The 14,373-nt window shown below is 33.0% G+C and overlaps 1 protein-coding gene across 2 annotated transcripts in view; it reads left to right on the plus strand.

Moving 5' to 3' along the window:
• The first annotated feature begins 4,905 nt into the window (after positions 1 to 4,905).
• Positions 4,906 to 14,373, plus strand: part of LOC133782705 (nuclear pore complex protein NUP205) — a 31,252-nt gene continuing 21,784 nt past the window's right edge. The window contains exons 1-18 of one of the 2 annotated variants that reach the window (XR_009870676.1): positions 4,906 to 5,223; positions 5,372 to 5,467; positions 6,072 to 6,146; positions 6,244 to 6,348; positions 6,449 to 6,559; positions 7,011 to 7,170; positions 7,851 to 7,936; positions 8,119 to 8,241; positions 8,385 to 8,609; positions 9,639 to 9,728; positions 10,175 to 10,336; positions 10,847 to 10,963; positions 11,097 to 11,303; positions 12,025 to 12,126; positions 12,241 to 12,384; positions 13,535 to 13,665; positions 13,753 to 13,872; positions 14,030 to 14,153. Coding sequence is in view for 1 of the 2 variants with exons in the window: in XM_062222058.1 (XP_062078042.1) it covers positions 5,083 to 5,223; positions 5,372 to 5,467; positions 6,072 to 6,146; positions 6,244 to 6,348; positions 6,449 to 6,559; positions 7,011 to 7,170; positions 7,851 to 7,936; positions 8,119 to 8,241; positions 8,385 to 8,609; positions 9,639 to 9,728; positions 10,175 to 10,336; positions 10,847 to 10,963; positions 11,097 to 11,303; positions 12,025 to 12,126; positions 12,241 to 12,384; positions 13,535 to 13,665; positions 13,753 to 13,872; positions 14,030 to 14,153 (2,319 nt within the window). In the remaining variant the exon portion in view is untranslated. The remainder of the gene's footprint in view (positions 5,224 to 5,371; positions 5,468 to 6,071; positions 6,147 to 6,243; positions 6,349 to 6,448; positions 6,560 to 7,010; positions 7,171 to 7,850; positions 7,937 to 8,118; positions 8,242 to 8,384; positions 8,610 to 9,638; positions 9,729 to 10,174; positions 10,337 to 10,846; positions 10,964 to 11,096; positions 11,304 to 12,024; positions 12,127 to 12,240; positions 12,385 to 13,534; positions 13,666 to 13,752; positions 13,873 to 14,029; positions 14,154 to 14,373) is intronic. The other variant, XM_062222058.1, reaches the window with a different exon arrangement.

Genomic DNA, 14,373 nt, shown 5'->3' on the forward strand with positions numbered 1-14,373 from the left:
GTAATGCATCCTAGTTGCATATTGTGTGGTTATATATGGATGGCATGTTATAATGCATGGCAAAATATTAAATATTTTAATCACATTCAAATATTTATAATAAATAAATAAAATAAAAGCGGGTATGGTAACTTTTGGGTATTTCTAGAAAAATCACAACACTTGCAAAAATATACATGAAAAATGTAATCTAGACTAACTAAGGCTTGATAAAAGACACTTTGATCTTGAACTATGAGATGTAGTCTTGTTGAGCCAATGCCTTCATTTTTCCATATCCATTTTGAATTATAAACTTTTTGATTATTTTATACAAACTTTTAAAATAATTGAACTATGAGTTTTAACACCCAAAAGTTTCTAAGGCCCAATTTGAATTTGGGTAATTTAATTCAAAAAATAAAATCAAACAATTTAATTTTAATAAATTAAAATTCAAGATAATTTTAATTTTGGATATTTTAATTAAAACAATTTTAATTATGGAAGAAAATAATTAAAAACTTTTTAATTAATGTAAATAATCACCATTATTTCAATTATAGAAATTACCAAATTAAAACTATTTTAATTCAATTTTTTATTTTTAATTAAATGAATAATTAAAAATATATTTATGGTAACAACACATTAGGTGTTGTACCATAGGGCGGTGGTAGCTGGTGGTCCGGCAGTGGAGGAGCGGCTAGCCGCGACTAAGATGCGTAGGGGCACAGCTGGGCAGCAGGAAGCCTAGCGCAAGGGCGCAGGGAGCGCAACTGCCTAGGCACATGGGCGCAGGGGCGCGTCTGTTGGGCACGGCAGTGGCTGGGGCGCGGGCCTGGCTGGAATGCGCACACAGGCTGGCTGGCGCATCTCGTGGCTAGGCTCGGGCTCGGGCCACCACATAATTTTATACCCATAATTTTTTAACAAAAAATTACAAAAATTCTATGCCCCAAATTGGCTTACGCATTTCATATAGAAATTTTAAGAACAATTCATAAACCCAAAAACACCATAATAAACAACCCTTAAGAATCTATCATCATAAAAATAAACATATATCACATATAATATAAAAATACATATAACCCCACACATTAATTAGTAATATGTATAGATTAATGCGTGGTGAGCCCATTGTTGTTCATAAACAACAAAACAACAACAATAAAAAAAATTCATTAATCATATAAACAATTTACATGACCAAGAAAATAATCAAGAAACATTATCATACAATACTATTAATTATGCAACAAATATGTATATAAATATACAATATATTTATATAGAATATATAAACACAAAAATCAAGAACATAACTTTTACCTCTTGAAGCCTATCAAGTGTCCTTGAGTCTTTTTTTTATTTTTAACGATCTTCCTATCCAAAGCTTTGAGCACTCAAACCACGATCTTCCAAAGTGTTCTCCACACCTCAAGATGTGTGTGGGCACATAGAGAACATGTGTTTGTATTTTAGGAATCACAAGTATTTCTTAACACATGAGAACTTTGATTATGGTCTGAGAATGACTAGAATAAAGAAGAAGAAAGAGAGAGTTTTTGTTTAACAAAAAACTCTGAGAACTATTCTGAATTGTGTATTGTGTTGTGTCTGATGTGTATCTTGTGTATAGTGTATCTGTTTCTTTTCTCTTCTTCTTCTATATCATATATATAGAGATTCATATTAACTTATTATTCCTAATAATAATAGTAATATAAATATATTATAATAATGAAGATATGATTAGATTTTAGGTAAATATCTAACTTACCAAATTTGAAAAACTATTTTTAAATTATTAAATAATTAAATAAATAAAATAAAAACTATACAGATACAATATTTGTATATGTGGTACACGCATGGCACAACCCTTGGACTATGTCAGGCATGTACTGCTATTCCATTTTCAGGAATTTTGTATTTTGTATTTTATTTAATTATTTAATTAAAATCAATCTCCCAAAAAATAAGATGTTTATCTTTTTAAGGAAAATATGACAACCATATTTCAAAATTTAAATTTAAAATTGATGATCATCATTATCATCATCTTTTAAAATTAAATAAATAAAAAACTATTTTTGCCTTACCAATTTTATTTTCTCCCACTCAAATAAAATAATTAATTTAAAAAATTAATTAATTAATTTATATATATGAAATTTGAAAATTTATATATTTAAATAAATAAATATATTTTCGAAATTAATAATTAATTATTTAACCCCAATTATCATATAATTGCATACTTGACCCGAAGAATAAAATTTTTCTCAAATTCTCAAATTACACTTGTACCTTATATCAACTCTTACCTTGATATGGTATTGATAGAGCCACCATCGGGACCTATGGATTTATAATATCAAGCTCCAATAAATATTACATTATTAATCAAAGCTCTATGATTAAATAATCATATTTATTAATCTTATGATTACTCCACTAAAAATATGAGATTGAACTCTTGATAATTATAGACATATATTTATTGAGTATTTTATTAAGAATAAAGTGTTTATTGATATAATCATTACATACAACGTTAATCCTCTATTAATGGTTCATAATTAAAAGGGAATAAAATTACCGTTTTACCCTTTTAGCTATATCTTGTTCCTAGAGTACCAATGACTTTACTAGTGAATGTCGTGTCACAACAAGTTTGCGACGTGAGTGCTCATAACTTTTTCAGTTCCAAAAGTCAACCCAATAGGGAACCATTATTCAATCTATAAAAAGGTATAGATTCCATATTTGTTAAACTAAGTCCCCAACCATATACATTATTGAGTCTCCAAAACAATTATTCTTAGCCTAATCATTTTGACAAACCTTAACGAATGAGTCAAAGGATCAGATGACATATATAAGAGTTCACAGTAACCTCAAGATTAAGATCATCGTGTATATGATCATCGTTTGATGTGTTTGCTTAATACTATGAAACAATGTTTAAACAAGTATTAACAAATCACATCTGGTCTAGTTCTACATACTCTCAGCATGCAAAGTACCTCCACTAAAGTGTCCTACTACACTAGTAACCCGGATCTAGGTCACATGTATTCATAATATTAATGAACCGTACTAGCAGTTATTAATCTAAAGATTCCATAACTTTATTTTACTGCGAACTATTTAAGTTTGGAATATTCTGATATTCACTTAGTATTATCATATAATATCGGACATAGTCTATGTATTATAATTCCATTCAATTATTTATTTCATTTAAAACATTTGTCAATTACAATTGCTTTAAGAACACTATTCCCAACATAATAACCCTACTCGTGCATGCATTCAATCAAGATAAGTGACTATAGAGCCACACCGGGGCCCATTGCCCTATTCCCTGTATAACCAGCCTTAGGGCTAGTCAAGCTTACTCGGCACTTTATATTTCAGGCGGCCGTAGAGCCATTCAAACGTACATCACACTTCTGGGTTAGCTTAACCACATCAGCCTGCGTTCAGTACACTATTGCCGCCCTCGACTCATAAGCTGAGCCTTTCAATCATATTTATAACATGTAAACCCTCAACTATTAAGTCGAGCTTTTAATCACATACAATAAATCCTCGATTTATAAGCCGAGCTCTTCAATCAAATACAATCGATAAACCTTTGACTTATAAGTTGAGCCTTTCTATTAGATATAACAGATAACCCTCGACTTATAAGCCGAGCTTTTCAATCAGACATAACAAATAAACAATCATTATTTAACACAGGTATGCACAACACAATCAACATGTTCAATAAAACATCCTAAGCATGGTTATAACCATGTTATATAACTGGGCTTGAGTCCTAACGACAGTCCTGGTGCAGTTTTCTTACTTTAAGTCCTTAACGAGACACGTATAGCGACCCCCGAGCGCGATCATTTTCTCCCAAGCCTAAAATAAGGTACAACTATCAAGAACGAATCTATAAAGGCTAATTGGCAGGATTATTTTGGGAATTATGAGTGTAGAGCGGGAATTGGAGCGTCGAAATGACATTTTTGCCCTTGAGGGGCTTTGAGAGGGATTTAGGTGAGTGGGGGTATTTTGGTAATTTAGACCATTAGCTTAAGTTAACTCAGAATTTAAAAACTCTCTCCTAGCTCACACTCTCTCTAAGTGCTTTGGAAAGTTTAAAGAAAAACTCTTGATTCTTTGAGTTTTGAGGCATGTATTGGTAGGAATTAAAGCTGTAGTTGAGATTGGAAGCTTGTAAGTTTAAGGAAACAGGTGGGAAACATTTTAGCAAAGGTAAATCCAAGTTCTGAGTATTTAGTTTTGGTTTTACAAGCTTTTGAAGTTTTATTGAATTATGAGCTTTAATGGAGTTTTGATTGAGTTTTAAAGTGGGTTATTATGTTTCTGAGATCATTTGAGTGGTCGAAATTGGTTAAAATCATGTTTTGGGACGATTTTGGGAAGATTGGCTACTCTTAAAATCGCTGGAAATCTGGGTTCGCGAGGCCGCGCCGCGACACTGTTCTTGTGGCGTCGCGACCCACATGAACTTAGTGGCACAGGTGGTGCCTCGATCTGCCTTAGCACCGCGGCGTTAGGCGGGTTGCATCGCGGCGTTAGGTGGGTTGCACCGCAGCGCGTGTCTAGTGGTTTTGAGCTCAGGGCTCTCTACCTAGTTGAGCATCGTGACCCTTTCAAGGGTGCACCGCGACTCAAATGGAGGAAAAAGGCCAAATTGTATTTTAGGTTGCGGGAGCCCAAACTTTAGGGCTCATGAATGATTCTACTAGTCGATTTAGTAGAATTCAAGGTCCAGTTGCTAGAATTAATCTAAATTCACAAAAAAAATAAAAATAAAAAAGCTTTTCGGAAATTAAATGAAAATTTAAAGTATTTGTCAAAATGAAAAGTTAAGGCGAAAAATCAATTTGTGGCATTTACCCAATTAGGGCTCTGAAGGACGGGGGTTTTACAAAACCCTTCACTCTCTTTCTCTGAACTCTTCACTAAATCCGTTTTCCCGCCTTTAACTCACCCTCGCTTTCTCCCTATCACTCTTTAGGTTTTCGTCATTTTTGCAAGTGGAGCTGAGAGAGGTCCCAAAAATTCTCAGCCATGGTCTCCACGAAGGAGCTCCTCTCCATCATTGAATCGTCTCTTTTGGGTCCTTCACCTCCCTCCCCAGCCCAAAGGGTCGAGCTTCTTCACGCAGTTCGCGCTTCTCTTCCCGCATTTCAGTCCCTTCTCTCATACCCAGTACGCTCTCTCCTTTTTGTTCAAATGCCCCTGTTTTGTTTCCGATAAAACGCGGGACTTTTTTTTTTCCAATTTTATTTTAAGCTTTGATTATAGAAGTATAATCTTCATAAATGCTAATTCTTTTCGTTTCTATTGGTTGCTGTAGCCTCCAAAACCCTCTGATCGAGCTCAAGTTCAGTCTAAAGAAGTTAGGCTTCCGGATTCACCACCAATTTCGCTTGATGACCAGGATGTCCAGATTGTAAGTTCATTAACCGTTATTGTTTGTTTGGCTTCTTAGAAAATGGGTAGAATCAGTAATCATTCTCATGCATTCTACCTTTAATTAATGTTTATTTGAGATTTAACTCGTAAGCTAATCCAAATAGCTGAATTGGAATCGGTTAGGTAAATGGTCCCCCGCCCCCTAGTTTTGTTAATTGAATTGTTTTTGACGATTTGGTTTTAGCATCAGTAATTGCTTAGGATGATTCACTAGTCTACCATACAATTTGAAACTTCTTCATGGACCTGGTGATTTGTTAAATTTTAATACATGTTTCAAGGACAATGTGATGAAGCACTGAGAACTTAATAACTTATAGATTGTATCTTTTACGTGTGTATCATCTTGCTTTTTAAGTTAAAATGAATTTGTATTCCGGTCCAGTAATAAAAGTTGAAATTCTTTAATAAGATTTTTTAGTCCTTATTTAGCTGCAATCTTGTTATATGACATGCTCCGGGTATATACATGTGTGTGTATGATGTCTCATGACTTACGAGATGCAAACAACATTTTCTTCAAGTTTATCGTGTATGTTGTAACCTTCAACCCGTTATTTTGGTGTTATGTTGGATTGAAGGCTTTGAAGTTGAGTGACGATCTTCATCTCAATGAAATTAATTGTGTCCGCTTAATTGTACACGCTAATCAAGAGGTACAATGTACTTGTTTTTTTGTTTGTTTTTAATCTTGTGAATTTCTTTTTAATGTAAATGCTAATTTTTTTCTCTTGTTTTTTGTCTTTTTTCTAGTGGGGTCTAATGGGTCGAGAGCCACTAGAAAATTTACGCCTTTCAGCAGGACTTTGGTATACTGAAAGAAGGGATCTATTAACAGCCCTCTATACACTACTAAGGGTATCTGACACTGATTCTTTTTTCTATGTTCTAAAGCTTTTTAACTGTAATTCTTATCTTTTAATTTGGTCTAATACTTCTAGGTGCTGCTGTTTTGCAGGCTGTTGTGCTTGACCAGGGACTTGATGCTGATCTTTTATCTGATATTCAGAAATATTTGGAAGATCTTATAAGTTCTGGGCTTAGACAGCGGTTGATCTCTCTTATAAAGGTTTTGGATGCTTGATTTTTATTATTAATTTTTAAATTTCCCGTTGTAACCAGCTTGCTTCTTATTATTGATTTATTTATCTTGTAAGAATTTTACTTTAGTTAATAATGCTCATTATTGAAATAGCAATATAATTTTCCAAGGTGTGGAGATGGACTTGTTGCGTTTTTGGGAAAAATAAAGTCAAATTTTGGGTTGCCTTGTGAAATTTTAATATCAAGGATTTTAATGTCTTTTCATTTTCTGATTTTCTTGGAGATTGGCATCTTTGGTTGTAATTTAAGATGATACCTTATCAGCTTCTGTATTTTTCTGTCTTTCTAATGATATTTGTTTCATTTTTTATAAAATAAATAAAAATATTAGTCATCATGACTTCAGAATTAGTCTTTTTGTCTCTTAACTGTTCTCATCTTATCTTATGTTAATATTTGCTGTTGTTTTGACATAGGAACTCAATCGGAAAGAACCAGCTGGTTTAGGTGGGCCCCAATGTGAGCCTTATGTACTTGATTCCAGAGGTGCTCTTGTTGAGAGGCAAGCTGTAGTTTATAGAGAACGGCTCATACTTGGGCATTGCCTTATTCTCTCTATTCTGGTTATTCGGACAGGTAAGAGCACATCGCATGGGGTTTATATCAGCAATCCAGTTGTATTTACTTTGCATATTGAATAACTACAACTACTATATGATACTATTAGTTTCTGTATACAAATGGCTTCTTCATCAGTATCTTCTAGGTAGTATTCTGTTTTGCATTGCACAACTTCTCTTGTTAGTTGAGCAGATATTTTTGTTATTGATTTCTTTCAATTTTCAAAGTTTTTCTTAGTTATATTGGTTAAATTTTCCAAGCATGGAAAGTTTTAATTGGACCTTGTGCTCCTAGTTTCTATAAAACTTGTGAGTAAACTATTGATATGGGTGTTTAATATTATTACTTTCTAACAATTTTATTTTTTCTATTGTTTCACTAAACTATATCACTAGCATGATGAGATGGTAAGTAATTTTATGATGTCAAAACAACAATTTCTGAAATCTTTGGGTTGGATCTTAAAGGGGTCAACTTGATCTTATAATGATTGAGTTGCCATTGCTTTTGTATTATGGAACCATTCTTCATTCTTCTTTTTTTTTTTCACATTAAGAATATTCAATAATGCTTTTCATGTTTTGAAAATAACCAATAAGGTAATAGCATAGCTATTCTATATGCTAACTCTATACTTTTATGTCAAAAGAATATTTGTCTAAATTAAAAGTTCCTTATGTATTGTTGACACACAGGTCCAAAGGATATAAAGGATATTTTTTGTGCTTTGAAAGATAGTGCTAATGAACTTAGTGAGAGCAATGATGTATTGAAATGTCAGGTTTGACTTCTTTCTTGTTCTGTAAATCCTTGAAATAACTTGCCTTGTTCTTTTTCTCTCCATGGGGTCTCTGAGTCAGAGACGCATGTTTGTATGTGTATGTGTCTTTTGATATAGTTTTCTCACACCTTGACTTTGTTGCTGACTTCTTACATTATGCATGTTTTCTTTTGTTTGTGCAGATTACATTCAGTCTTATTTTTTCCCTAGTGATCTCTTTTGTGTCCGATGCTTTGAGTGCAGTACCTGATAAAGCATCTGTCCTTTCTTGTGATGCTTCCTTTAGACGTGAATTTCATGAAACTGTAAGATGAAAGATGGTGGTTTTATTTTTCTCATATTAGTAATTGCTGTTGCTTTTTGAAAGAAAGAAAGATGGTGATTTTGACTCAATGTTTATGTATTTCTGATAATAATTGGAATTTGCTGATACTTCTGTGTTCTTTAGGTTATGGCTGTTGGCAATGATCCAAATGTTGAGCATTATGTTGATTGTGTAAGGCTTGGTTGGGCCGTACATTTAATGTTAATCCATGATGCTAGTGCTGCGACTTCTGTTTCAAATGCTTCATCAAACGATTTGGTGTATCTTCATTCCTGCCTCGAAATTATTTTCTCCAACAATGTTTTTCAGTTTATGCTGGATAAAGTTCTTCGAACTGCAGCTTACCAGGTTTCTTTGTTTTGATATTATAAAACTATCTTCATTAAAGAGAAATTTCCAATTATGATTTTTTTTTATTTGGCTACCTTTAGGAAAACTATGCTGAAACATTTCCTGTTATGTGTTGGCTCTTATACTCTAATTAAGAACAGTCTTTTTTTTAAAAGGAAAATAATTTTATAGAACCAACAAACCAAAATATAAAGGTGGGAATAGTTGAGGAATTTGAAGAAAGCAGTAACTGTTCCTTAGTCCAAAGACTTGAGAAAAAGGATAGGAGAGAGTAGTAAGCTTAAGGTCAAGGAGGGAACTGGCAATAAGAAAACATGTAATTTTAGCTTTTTAAGATAACGATTTTATATATCGTGTATAGTAGGTTGTTTGGTCATAGTCAAATGAGCAAATATGGAATTGGGTTTTTGAGATTCCATTTGGAGCTGGTTTGTTGGTATATGGTCATAAGAAAAAGTATGAATTGTGGTCATAGGCTTAGCTTGATGGTGCTACACCTATCCTCACAAAGAGGAGGTTCCAAGTTTGAACCCCCCTCCCCATTATCAAAAAAAGAAAAGGAAAAAGTATGGAATTCTAAGTGGTTGATGTTACTATTATAGTGGCCAACATTCCCTCAAGTTCTTTGAAACTTCTCTAGGAATTTCTTTTTCACGATTTGTATTTCACATAAAATTCAAGATTGGGAGGTGGGATTAGACTCATTTTCATGGTATTTTTTTATACTTGTTCTTGTTGGTATCTGTTGTCATTGATAGGTGAAAATGAATCTGTTTGTGTTCAGGATGTCTTAACATTTGTATTAGTATAGCTTTCTATTTATTGGTGAGCCATTCAAGTATAATTCATGCAGGACACATCTGAACATTACCAGACTTAGTTTTTCTGTTCGATTTTGGGATAATCTTTTTTGTTCTGTGTACTACAAATTCTTTGTAGTAAATCATTTTTTAAATTATGTTTCTAATTGTCCTCTATTGGGTATATTCTTAAGGCAGCCTTTTTGGTTTATAAATAATTGTACAGAATGACGACGAGGATATGATTTATATGTACAACGCTTATCTACACAAGTTGCTGACCTGCTTCTTGTCTCACTCTCTAGCTAGGGAAAAGGTCAGTTTCTTTTTGTTATTTATGGCATTTAGGGAAATTTGATAACCTATTTATTTGCAATCATTTAAATAGGTTATGAGGAGCAGTACGTTCATTAATTTAATTTGTTTTGTGGTTTCTTTTATTATCAATAGTAGTGGTGGAGCCTGGACTTTTTTGTTGTGGCACACAGGCCTTTTTTTTTTGAAATTGTAAAAATGACCAAATATTTTTTTGAAATTTTAAAATAGTATTGTAAGTTACACTAGTATGCTACTTTTTTTTATTTTGAAAGTGGAAAATAAAAGGAAATTTAGAATTTAAGCAGGTCTATTGCTGGATAAAGGTCAATTTATATACTAAGTTAGGTGTTGTTGGGCCAAAAAAAATAATGGAAGCAAGTAGACGTCTTCCTCTACCACTGATCAACATTATGTTTCATGTGCATTCTTTTTTAAACTTTGTAGGTGAAAGAATCAAAGGAAAAGGCTATGAGCATTCTGAGCCCATACCGTTCATCTGTAGCACATGATTTTATGCATGACAGCAACTCAAATTCTCCACAAGTCACTGATAGTTCCCCACTTCCATTTGTTTCACTACTGAAATTTGTGAGTGAGGTTTATCAGGTTAGTTTGAACCAGAACATCTTGAAACTCCACTTTTTTCTTGGGCATATATGAATATTTTAAATCAGCATGGACATATGTGATCTATAAAGGTCCTAAATTACTTATCTAAATTGTTAATTGCTTGGGAATTCATCTCCATGTCAGGTAAAATTGATTATGTCAAAAAATTTCCGTTTGGTCTGAAACTTGTGAAGTTGTTGATGTAATCTTTTTCATTTTTATCCGTCTCTTTACTAAATGGTCTAATCTAACGTTAATTATGTGCTTAAATATCTATGCTAATGGCAGTTCATTATCAAAGAGCATTTGTTTTTTCTAGTTCACTTTCATTGTTCTATGAAATTATTCGTATCAATAGATGCATTTGTGCTTAATGCTGTTTTGTTTGCCACACATCATTGTGTATGCTTATTTGTGCTTGATGTTGTTCTGTTTGTCACATTGTATGCTTATTTATGATGATCTTTATTTAATTAATATTATATTTACTGATGTCTCTTTTATCAGAGGGAACCAGAGCTGTTATCCGGTAATGATGTATTGTGGACATTTGTGAATTTTTCTGGGGAAGATCATACAAATTTCCAAACACTTGTGGCATTCTTAAACATGCTTAGTACCTTGGTATGAAGTCCATTTCTTCACTGTTTAATTTTGTTTTTTGAAACAATTCACTGTTTAAAATTTAAAAACCGAAGTTCTGACATTACAAAAAGTATGTTTCTGTACACTTTCTTACTTTCTGGTTTATTTTCAGGCTTCCAGTCAAGAAGGTGCCTCAAAGGTTTATGAGTTACTTAAGGGTAAAGCATTCCGCTCTGTTGGGTGGAGTACATTGTTTGATTGCTTATCAATTTATGATGACAAGTTTAAACAATCCCTCCAAACTGCTGGAGCCATGTTACCAGAGTTACCGGAGGGGGACGCAAAAGCACTCGTTGCATATTTAAATGTTCTTCAAAAGGTTTTTAGTTATTTCATTTTAATTATTTTACCCTTTCAGCATTTGAAAATATAATTAAAAATTTCTATATTTAAAGGCATGACAAGTTTATGGTCTATGTAGCTTTAAAGGGGTTTCCAATCTATGTACATGGATATTTTTCTGCTAAGTATATCTTTGAACTCAACCACATGATATCAATATTCTTTCAGTGGTGGGAGAGCATGTGCTTCTATGTTTGTATTATGTTCTGGTTGTATACTACTTAGATGGCTTGGTTACTAGTATTGCCTTGGTATTTTGTTTTTGTGTCAGTTTCTAGAATTTTCTTGTTCCTTTGTATATATACCTATTTTTTTCCTTCTATTTTAAAATTCGTAGTTTTTATTCCTGAAGCATTCAAGTATGTATGTGAGTTTAAAAATTCTGGATCCATGATCTGAAACAAACCAATGTGTGAGTTTTCAGTATTAATAGAATTGTTATCATGTTATGTATTCTCAAACATCCAAGTATGTGTGTGATTTTAGAAATTCTCGATCCATGATCTAAAGCAAATCAATGGATGATCTTATATTCACAGCCAACCCAATCCAACCCAACCCTTCCCTTATTTCCTTGAACATTTGATGAGTATGTCTTTTTGTCTTTTGCTTTCTTAAAAATCCATGCCTGTTAATTGAGTACTTTAATTGGAAAAAGTAAAAAATAATGTGATTATTGTTCTACCAATGCTCTACAGGTTGTACAAAATGGAAATCCAATTGAGAGAAATAACTGGTTCCCTGACATTGAGCCATTGTTCAAGCTTCTTGGCTATGAGAATGTGCCTCCTTATCTGAAGGTTCGTTAACGTATTCTGATAATGTTTTCCTCATCAGAGCTTCTTATTTGTTGGAGGTTTAAAGCATCAATTGTATTTTTGTTCTGTTTTTAAGTATGGTTCTTGCTGGTACAGGGTGCTCTGCGGAATGCGATAGCAACTTTTATTCCTGTCTCTCCAGTCCTGAAGGATACAATTTGGAGCTATCTTGAGCGGTACGATCTACCTGTGGTTGTTGGTTCTCATGTTGGGAATGGTGCACAGCCCATGGCAACACAGGTTAGTTTTTGTGTTGTTTTTGAATCTCTGTAGTTATACTGGTTGGTGGGTAATCTTAATTTTGATGTCTGGAATCATCTCTTATTATTTGCTTAGTTAGACAGTCACTTTATGAATTCACTTCTTTAATTTGTGGTTAAAATATGGACATTAAACAATTGACAAAGTTGTATTCATTTATAATATCCTTTTTCTCCATAGTTCTTAGTTCTTGTGCTGATCTTTTTGCTTTTTTACCAATGTTTCTAGTGTAAGTAATCACCGGGATTTCTTGAACACATTCTTCCATGCTGCTTTAACAAATGATTTGGATCTTAGGATGTCAGAAATCAAAGATAATTTATTACATTGAAATTTCACTATTTGAGTTGGCATGTAGTCTGTGTGAAATAGTGATTCCCTTTCCCTGTCAAGATTTCATTGGATGATTATTGTATTGTTTGGGTGTGCAGAAAGGACTTAAGAGACTAAAACTGATCTTTGTATGCTGAAAAATTTGATGGCCATTTACACCGTAGTTGCTACAATTATATGTTCTTAGAGCTTGTTATTTTATAATTACCAATATGGGTAAAGTCTGTTATGTCCATTACCAATAGTTGGGCTAAAGAGTTATGGCTATCATGGATATCTGGAGTTGCATTAAGCAGATAAAGAAGCATTTTTGCATTGCCCGTCCAAAATTGTGATGTACTAAACAGTGACTGATTTGAAAGTTTGGCCGGCTTTTTATGTGAGTTTAAGAGAGCTGGGACATAGTACTTCTAAATTGTGGTAGAATATGAATTTGGAATATGCGTTTAATGTGTATAATGTGTATGTTGTAGTGCTGTAAAATCATGTCAATTACAGGTGTTGATGTAAAACAAAGTAGAACAGAAGAGTGGATGAGTAGAAACTGAGAGAAAATTGGTGAGAGAGGAAAACTGAGTGTTTATTATTTCTTGCAAATGTGAAACACGACTATTTTATATCTAGAGAAAACCAAACAAAACCCAACTAGGAATTTAAGTAACAAATTCTAAATCAACAAGGAGTCCGATTCTAAAAATCTTAGTCAAACTAAAACTCTAATGACACTGAATTATGTAAATTTAAAGATATATACATCTATGATAAGTATGTAACCTAGTTTTGTGATCTCCATCAGGTGTATGATATGCAATTTGAGCTGAATGAAATAGAAGCAAGGAGAGAACAATATCCCTCAACTATATCTTTCATTAACCTATTAAATGAGCTCATTGCTGAAGAAAGAGATGTAAGCGACAGAGGGCGTAGGTACTGGCCACCCACCTATTTAATCTCATTGGAACTTCTTCCTCAGTCTGTTCACCCTGTTGTTGCTATGATCGATTGTTTTTGCAGATTTATTGGCATTTTCAGGTTCATATATGATCATGTCTTTGGGCCATTTCCTCAAAGAGCTTACGCAGATCCTTGTGAGAAATGGCAGTTGGTTGTTTCTTGCCTTCAGCATTTTCACATGTGAGTTAATTCTCCTCCCTCCTGTTGGTATCCATCTATCTTATCTTTTTGGACCTACCTATTTTGTTTGATATTTTATTTACAAATGCTACAAATTATTATTTTATTAACTAAACAAAAAGTAGAGAAACTCGCATATTCATACAGTTTTATGCAGGATACTGAGTAAGTATGACATCACTGAAGAGGATATTGATAATGTCATTGATCGCACACAGCTTTTAACAGAAACACAACAATCTTCTCTCCAGATGCAACTTCCTGTGCTAGAGTTGCTAAAAGTAGGTGCCTACTCTTGTTTGAATAAGAAATTATTTATTTTTATATATATTTATTTATTGACAAGTAGCACTGTGAACACTAGATTATCAGTTTTTAAAATATTCCAATTATGTTGTAATTTTATCCATTAATAATGACAAGGACATAATTTTGCAAGGTCTAATTTAGTGATTGATTAGAATGTTTTTTATTTATTAAAACAATATGGAGCAGTAAATG

The sequence above is a fragment of the Humulus lupulus genome, chromosome 6 (genome assembly GCF_963169125.1).
Source record: "Humulus lupulus chromosome 6, drHumLupu1.1, whole genome shotgun sequence".
Lineage (NCBI taxonomy): Eukaryota > Viridiplantae > Streptophyta > Magnoliopsida > Rosales > Cannabaceae > Humulus > Humulus lupulus.